The sequence below is a fragment of the Lytechinus pictus genome, chromosome 8, assembly GCF_037042905.1.
Source record: "Lytechinus pictus isolate F3 Inbred chromosome 8, Lp3.0, whole genome shotgun sequence".
Lineage (NCBI taxonomy): Eukaryota > Metazoa > Echinodermata > Echinoidea > Temnopleuroida > Toxopneustidae > Lytechinus > Lytechinus pictus.
The window spans coordinates 4,489,269-4,498,644 of record NC_087252.1 but is presented as its reverse complement, the minus strand read 5'-3'; the positions used below and the strand labels follow the sequence as shown (position 1 = coordinate 4,498,644).

At 35.5% G+C, this 9,376-nt stretch overlaps 1 protein-coding gene across 1 annotated transcript; it reads left to right on the top strand.

Moving 5' to 3' along the window:
• The first annotated feature begins 307 nt into the window (after window positions 1-307).
• On the top strand, window positions 308-7,019 carry LOC129266905 (cilia- and flagella-associated protein HOATZ-like). Its single transcript, XM_054904674.2, has 6 exons — window positions 308-871; window positions 1,682-1,720; window positions 2,191-2,261; window positions 4,506-4,565; window positions 5,015-5,061; window positions 5,991-7,019. The coding sequence occupies exons 1-6, from the start codon at window positions 649-651 to the stop codon at window positions 6,091-6,093; spliced, it is 543 nt and encodes a 180-aa protein (XP_054760649.2). The 5' UTR covers window positions 308-648; the 3' UTR covers window positions 6,094-7,019.
• Window positions 7,020-9,376: the final 2,357 nt, after the last annotated feature.

Here is a 9,376-nt window from a genome sequence, read left to right as displayed (position 1 = left end):
CATGATCATCATCATGATCATCACCACCACCATCATCATCATCATCATCATCATGATCAAGATCATCATCATCACCACCATCATCATCAATAGCATCATCACCACCAGTACCACCAGCACCAGCGTCGTCGTCATCATCATATCAGCATCATCATCATCATCATCACCATCATCACCATCAATCATCATTATGAACATTATCATCATCATCATCATTATCATTATCATCATCAGCACCACCACCATGCACCACCACCATCATCATCATCAGCAGCACCACCACCACCACCAGGGCACCACCACCATCATCATCATCATCACCAGCACCACCAACACCAGCACCCGCACCACCACCACCACCACCACCAACACCACCATCATCATCATCATCATCATTCCTCATCATCATCATTACTGAAAGAACTTTACGCATATTTTTGTCGTTGTTTTTATTTATTCATTCATTTATTTAGATCCATATATTTTACTTTTGATCATTTACGGATTTTCTGCCATAATTTATGCAGGATCAAGCGGCTATCGCGAACGATCGAGCTCGCTACGCTGGATGCATGCAGTGGTACTGTGCCGGTGGCCGTGGCCGCTCCGTCGCTGGCGCTTGGCGTCTCGTCGCGTAGGGCAACAAAAATGGCGTCCACCATATCGGGTAATTTCTGCGGCAGTGACACGAATCATTTGTCTGGAGAAGAGAAATTTCCAGAAATGACAGAGTTTAGCGGTTCAAGCGATGAAGACAAGGCATGCGCTAAGTTATTTTGGCAATCTGTGACCCTTCACCCACCAATTGAATCAAGGCTGGTATCTGGAGACATTAGACAGAGACTTCCAAATGCTGGCCCATTTTTGCAAGGTAAATTTACTCAAGTCCCAGACGATGATATTTGTGTTTGTGAATATTCACAAATGTAATTTCAGACAAAATTAAAATGCTACGCCCACGCACGAACGGTGGCGAGGCGAGGGTGACTTGAAAAGTACATTAGTTAATACGTTGTCAAAATGTGTCAATTTTTTATATAAATCTAAAAAAAAAATTGTTATTCCGGCATTATCCTGGACCTGGTTAGTCAATGTTACTGTTTGTCATGACACCAGTCCATTTGCTGCCATTTAGATTTATTTCATCAGCACTGTTGTCACTGTTGACTTCTTTCAATTAACTCCCATCGACTTTGTTTGCACACAATGAGTGAACACACACCGACACACACGAGAAGAGAGGTGACTTATTTCACGATAAGGCCGTTATGCCCACTAGAAAACACTCGGCCAAGAAAAGGGCAAAGCCATATGAAAAAGTTTGAAAATTTGCAATTAAATGCCAATGTCGTGGCAATGAAATTGCCAAGCTTGAGGCAAATTAAAGCTGAAACAACAGCAGTAGAAAGTCTACATCAATTAGATTTACAGCTATTAAAAAAAAAATGCATTAAAATCTAATTTTACAAGTTACAGTGTAGATCTAGATTAAGAAGGAAAAGAAAAATAAAGGTCCTCACGAGTCACTAGTCTCGATCTAACGTTAATCCCTTTTTGTGTATTCAAATGTCTAAGTGGTCAATTTTGCTACTGATTTTATTACTATCAATGTTCTTTCCATAATATTTATTCAATTTCATATTCAATATATCTTACATTTCGTTATCACTTTCTTCCATAGATCCAAATTATGCTCACGCACCAGAACAAGATGACCCAAGTAAGTTTTACAAAGACAAAATCATTCAAAGACCTGTGATTTTTGAAGAAAATTCTGTAGTACACTGAGATCATCAAAAAGACAAGAAAGAATGGTGATTATTTCAGAAATACACGCTAATTAAATTGAAATGAATTTATCATCAATTGGTGTAGATGGAAATTTAGCTTTGCAACCCTTGTAATCACCCAGTATATACATGTACTCGAACAGTTCAGAGCAATACTAGTTTTACTAGATTTTCTGCCAAAAAATAAGACATTTAGACATGTACTTCAGTTGCTGCTCTGATAAGCCCCACATCCACCACCCCCATTTCCTTCCTTGCCACTTTTCCTCATAATTACTTGTACATCTGATCACTACTTATTGCAAATATACCTTTGAGTTAATTTTTTCCTTTATTTGGTTTAGCATTTTATTGTAAAGGAACTCCTTGTGAGAGTTACAATCTTTTTCTTCTGCCACAGAGTTGAGAGCGTTCCTTACTAAAGCCCATGCACAGATGGTCTATGAAGAAAGTGAAAATTTAACAAAACTGGTGAGTAATTACAAAGCGAAGCATTTTATCAGATCATGTTTTGTCATGGTATTCCTGCCTGTCAAGTTTTAGTCATGCTTGGCAATTTTTCAGCTGAGACAGTATGTGAAGTTTATAATAATAATAATAGTTACATTTATATAGTGCTTCATACGTTACTTTCTAAACGCTTTACATTATTATTACCCTGGTCATAGGATCCATCACTGTTCAGCACATAAAGTGCACCATCACCATTCCCTGGGGAGTATCTTGGCCAGGCAAATGTTTATTGGTGCACACATGCCAATCTAAACACATTGATGTTCACATGCTACTGGGTACCCATTTAACACATGGGTGGAGGTGACAAACGTGGATAAGTGCCTTGCCAAAGGACATTACTGCCGGGTGGGATTTGAACCCTGACCCTTGGTTTAAGAGTCAAGTGACTGAACCACTACACCATGAGTCCACGACACTTCCACTAAGCCATTGTCTTGGTATTTGTATGCAGCTCTTAAAAATAGTAAGCGCTGTAAATAAGTAAATGTTTCATAGCATAGTATGTTTAATTAATGATGATGAATCTTTATTTATTTTTACATTTTTTTCAATTTCACTGTTTTTGTCATGATCATCATTCTCCCCATTATCATAATCATCATCTAATTATCTTTGATATTATCATTATTAGCATTAACATTATTAATTATCATCATCATTATTGGCCGAACTATAACAAGATTGTCATTGACAAAGCTTCAAACTGTAAGATATGTCTTCTGCTGTCCTTGAAGTGATAAAATTGATCACATTCAATACAAAAGTACATTCAAAGTTGAGAGACGATGCTAGGAGAATTGTAAAATGCAATCTTTATCACAATCTGGAAAATACATTAGAAGAAGAGGTGCTTAATAAGAATGAGAAGGCAGCTAGAAAGACGAACCCTTATTAGTGCTGCCACCTCAACAAAAATCAAAAGTTTAGGCGATCAAGGTCCCGTAACACAGAGGTTAGCGATTGATCATACGCTCGATTTTCACAATGAATTGTACATTGTAGTCAATGCAATCAATTGTAAAGATATTCTTCTATGATGAGTATGAAGCTTTGTGTTACAGGTTCTCTCATGTACATGTATTTGCACTCATTAAGTAATTGGCTCCCTTGACATTTTTTTCTCTTTTCTAATAGCCCTGATAAATCCATTGACCATTAATTCTTATTCTACATTGTAATGATAGTGCGCCTCCAAATAGATTATTTCTAGATAAATTCCTATCATTATTATCATTATTGAATAAGCAGGTGGGTGTTTCATAAAGCAGTTTGTAAGATACAAATGACTTTACGCACGACTGGTGATCCTTTCTTGTGCTATGTGATATCCCTGTATAATTGATTTATGACCTAAGAACATGTCCCAGTCTTGCGTAGAGTTGTGCGTAACTTTACAAACAGCTTAATGAAACACCCACCAGGACTGATTAAAACAAAAGTTTGAACTTGATTCTTTATTTCAGATGAATAATCTGATTCTGGGGGGGGGGGGGGGGCCACTTCCATTCACGAGTGGATACCATGCGCGACCATGGGGTCTCGAAAAGCACCCTAAACACGTATTTTCCATATACTGAAAATGCACCCCTTAACAAGTATTGGCGTGTAAAACCCTACCCTTAACAAGTATTGGAAACAAAACGATTCTATTGGCAAGTATTCCCTGAATTGAACCCCTAAACAAGTACATCGATATTTCAATTAGACGTCGATCGGTCGTTGATTTTACCTTTACCTACATCATTGGGTTTAGTACAGCCCCACCTCCCACACCTCGCGCAAATCGTACTCTAAACACGAAGTGTTGATTCGTGGGGAAAAAAGTACATCCTTTATAAAACATTTTAGTCTTATTTTTTTATACCCTCGCAAATTTGACCCTAAACACGTAGCTTCCTAGCGAAAATAGATACCCTTTTTTCATTATTTTAGTGTTTTTTACACCCTTATTACGTTACGTACGTAACGTGCCCTATCTTGAAAAAGACATCCTTTTTACGTGTTTTTTTGGTCGCGCATGGTATCCACTCGTCCCCCCGGGGGGCATGTTGAACAATATGCATGAAATAATGATTTCCTTCTTGCTTTGTACATGAGCTTAATTTTGTATATGAGCTTAATTTTTCTTCCAAAATCATTTGTTGCACCAGCTGGCAAGTTATGCGTAACCTTTTGTCTTATGACTTGTTTTTTGTTAAGGCTATCAAGAGGCAAGAGACAAGAATGATTCATCAGAAAAGACAAGCTGAAAGAAAAGAGGTAGGAAATGGATGATTGCAGGATGTTGATCAGAAAAAAAACAACAACCCAAAACAGAGTCGTTGTAGTATTATGTCCTGATTTTCATTTTAAGCTTGAGATCAGTGAATTAAAGAGTTATAAATACAGATCAATGTTTAAAAAAAAAAAAGTAGTGAAATGTCTGAAATAAAGTCAAATGATCTACTCTGAGATATTGAAGGAATGTTCAAGCAAAGTTTTGACTGAGTACTCCATCATGGAAAATTATTTTAAGGCTGTTTTGTATTTTTTCATTGAATGATTGATTGAATAAATATTGAACTGAATTTTTTACTACATGATGCTCTCTCTGATTTGGTTGAGTATTTAATGACATCTCTATGCTCTTGAGAAATCATGGCTTGAATAAGTCCATGATAACATTGAAAACTTATCAACAAACTATTGATTTTTATTTTGGTTTTCAGAAAGAGAAGATTTCCCATAGAACAAGGAAGCCCCTTGTACCAGAAGAGTAAGTTTTCTCCTTCGTGACATCACTTAAACAAACTTTTAATTTTTTTCTCTTCAAGATATACATGCCATTATTGGGCCGGGAAGAGTAACACACCTTATATCAGCCAAAAAAAAAAACACACACACACACATTGCAAATAACATTATTCTTTAATTCATGCATTATTTTTTCTGATCTGTCTTGTCTATGCATAATTGTTCTAAAGTTAACTTCTTAATATTGTGACAGATGATTGTCTGTTCACATGATTCTTAATTGTATTAATTTTCCAAACCTTGGTAGGCAAAATAGAATGTCAAAATCAAAGGTACATGTAAGAAATGAGTGATAGGATATGTTTATTGTCGATCAAAAATGATTTTTTTTATGCGTGGAACTACCCACAATCCTTTCATTGGTAATTTACAAGTGACTTCGGAAAATGATTTGTATGATTTTCATTGATAGCGATTTAGGGCACAAGGAAGGACCACCATTTCTTTGTAAATTCGCTCGTATTATGTACAAACAGCTTTATGAAACACATGCCTGAGGTGTATTTTATTGTTTAATTTTTGCCTGCCTGTGGTTCTTGAAAGTGATAAGATATTCTAGGAGTTTATGCATATTAAATCATATACTGCTTTTCCTACCATACTTTCAAGATTATTAATACCTTTCTTTATCAAAAATGTAAAGCAACATCATAAACAAAGTGTTGGGAATAAACTTTCTATTAAATCATTTAGATTTTATATGGCATGGATGTCAAACAGATTTTCGAAATGATCTAGATTTATTATTAGATCATTTCTAAAATTTGTTTGACATCCATGCCATATAATATGTGATGCGAAATGTTCGGACTACAGTGATACTGAAATTGATTTTTCATTTCCAGAAACTTTCATACTTGAATGATAATGTTATTGGTTGTATCATTGCAGTGACTATGAGATCCTTGATGATGAAGCCATGAATGCAATGGATGAACTTGACCAGTTTGACAAAACCCTTGAGGAAAGGAGCCAGAAAAACCTTGTGCTTTGACAATATGAACTTTATGAACTTTACCATGGACTTTGTCTTGATCAGTGAAATATGAGGTTTATGTTAACTTTGTTGAAAACCATTTGGTCTAAGTTCCATATGATCTTTCTAAATTTGGGATAGGCCGTTTGGCCCGGATTCTGAAGACCAATTAAACTTAGCCCATGGTCTAACTGTGCTGAAATTATGGGAAGCCAAAAAATGTCAAAATTTTGTTTACATTACATGTTTCTTATGTTCACTATGCCTTTCATCATGCAATGATAGTGGAGAATTCCCAGAAACTTTTGATTGATTAGAGTGGAAGATGAGCTCATAAATCAAACCTGTAATGTTAGAGATTTGTGAATCAATTGGCTTTCCATAGTTAACCAGTTTGAATTAACAAGGGTTCAGAATATGGATCATGTAGTCTCATTTGAATTGGTCAATTTGCCAGAAGAACTAATGACTGCTTGGGCTAATTATTCCTTGGTCTAATAATGATTTGGACTTTATAGCTGAAGTGAATATTAATCCAAGTATGTTCGAACTCGAGGAAGTGAGCCACACAGAATTTTAGTCCATTAAATCTTCTGGTGAAGCCCATTAATAAATGCATGTTGTTTAGGAAGACCAGTAGCAATGAGCAAAGTCAAAGCTGAGATTGGTTGCCAGCCATAATTTTACTTTTATTTTGGTAATTCTAAAAGTCGCAGAGCATACACTTACATGTATGCCCGTAGGCATTGCAAAGAGCTTTCTAAATCACTTTGTTTGCTAACTCAATCTCACAACAAAAACTTCTATTTTAACTTAATATGTGGAATTAACTAGATAATACTTAGTAGATCTAATATATTTTACTTTGTACAAAATGATGTATGTAAATATGTAATTGTATATTTATGACTTTCTGAAAATAAAAAAGATATTGTTTATATGTATTTATTTGTTCATTTTCTGTCTTGCTGGAGTGTTGTCATTTATATAAGAATATTCCCATTGGTGGGAAATAATCCTTGCAGTTTGATCATTATTGCATAGCTCCCTCTTGTGACTAAACATTCAGAAGAATTTAATGTTTAACAGTGAAATAAATTTCAATTCAATTCAATTCAAAATTTATTTCAATCAATCAATCATAAAAATACAGGTATATACAAATTATGTAAAAACATGGGATTGGGAGCCCCTAGAAGTTTTCATTAAAAAAAAACTTGTGAGTGGGGCACCACCATGGTACAATCAAATACAAATTAATATAATACATACACAAAGAGTGAACAACAAATAACATTGAAATTCAATTTAAAAAAAAAAAAATGAAACAATGGGATAACATAGGGGAAATGAACAAGCAAACTAGAAGTAATAATTATAAGTCATAGTGACCTACAGTGTGCTATTGGCAGGAGTTTTTATACTGAGCAAAAAATTCAACTTTCAAGAGTTTTTTAAACTTATTTAGGGTTTTACTTTGTTTAATATCATTATTTAAATCATTCCACAGCTTAATTCCTCTACAACGTAGAGAATTTTGGGAAATTTTAGTTTTTGGAAGATATTGGTGAAGATCTGCTGAATGACGCGTAAAGTATGAATGGAAAGAGGCATTTGTGTTGAAGAGATTATTAAGATTATAAAGGAGAGATAAAGAGAGAAATCAAAGTATTAGGATAGAAGAAAGAATTGAAATAAGTAGATTTTTTTTGGGGGGTATTACAAGTAAATTCATATACATACTGATATTTTCTCCTTCTTTCTTTTTCATCTTATTGATATTCCTTATATCTATCCTCTATTATTATTCTGCCTCATTTTTCTTCATCCGACGATAAAACGACTGAATCTTTAATGAAAACTCTACCCATTTATGATCTTATCTGTGTGCAATGAAATCATGTCAACCTACTAAAAAGTATATTTCATAAATATTTTTTTGCCTTCAGATTAAAGACTAAGGATAAAGCTAAAACCTGACATTGGATATTGGTCTTCGCGGAATAATCATTTTATTCAATAATAAAATTATTCTGCAGGTAGTTCACACATCCGACTTGTCTATCATTAAAGATAGACAAGTTGGAGCGCCGATTTGATGTTTGTCCTGGGGCGCCAAATTCATGTTCAACCTAGGGCATGTATGGAGGGGGCGCCAAATTCATATTCGACCTTTGGAGCTCCAATTTGATGTCTGACCCGGGGCGCCAAATTCATGTTTCACATGGTGGGGGGGGGGGGGGCGCCAAGCTCAGTTTTGCTCGCATCAAGTTTAATTGATGCGAGCATCAGCTTAAAGTTAGATGCCCATCCTGTTCATGATTATCAAAAGTGCTTTGTATAAAATGTCCAAATTTTAGGTCAGAATATTAACAATTTTCATCTTGCTCTTCGCGCTCGCATCAGTTGTTTTATGGTGACAATCCTGTTCGTGGTTAGATAAAGTGCTTAGAATGTCCCACTTTGGATAGAAAGATATAAAATTTCAGCTCGCGTTTTGCACTCGCTTAAAATGTTTTGTTAGATACTCCTGTTCATGATTACCAAAAATGCTTACTCGATTGTCCAAATTTTATATAAGAATAAAAAAATTCAGCTCGTGCTTCGGCTCGCATCAGTCGTTTAGATAGATGCTCATCTTGTTCATGGTCACAAAATGTGCTTAGAATGACAAGATTTTGGTTGGAATATCAAAAATTTGAAGTTCGCGCTTCATGCTCGCATCGATTAATCGCATGCCAATCCTGTTCGTGATTAGAGGATGTCAAATTTTTAAGGCATAATTTTAAACTTTTTTCAGCTCGCGCTCTCATCAATTGCTAAGTTAGATGACCATCCTATCAATGATTACCAAAATTGCTTAGAATGTCAAAATTCCGATAGGTCAGAATGTCAACATTTTCCAGCTCGCGCTTCGCGCTCGCATCAATTATTCAGATAAATACCCATCCTGTTGATGGTTACAAAAAGTGCCTAAAATGTCAAATTTTCGGGTCGAAAATAAAAAAAAATTGTCAGCTCGCGCTTCGCGCTCGCATATAATGTTGAGATAAGTTAACGATCTTGTTCATGGGTCGGAATAGAAAAATTTTAAGCTAGCGCTTTGCCCCCTCAATTTTCTTTTTTAAAGTTTATTTTATAACACAGTCATATTTTGATAGGGGAGCTGCAGCTCAAGGTGGCCTAATTCTTTCTCAATTGAATAACGGGGGAGGGGGGGGCTCTATGTTGTATATTCTTCCTCCTTTCTTCCGTCCCCGTTCCTCCTATATTGTTTTTCCATCATTCACCCCCCCCTTAT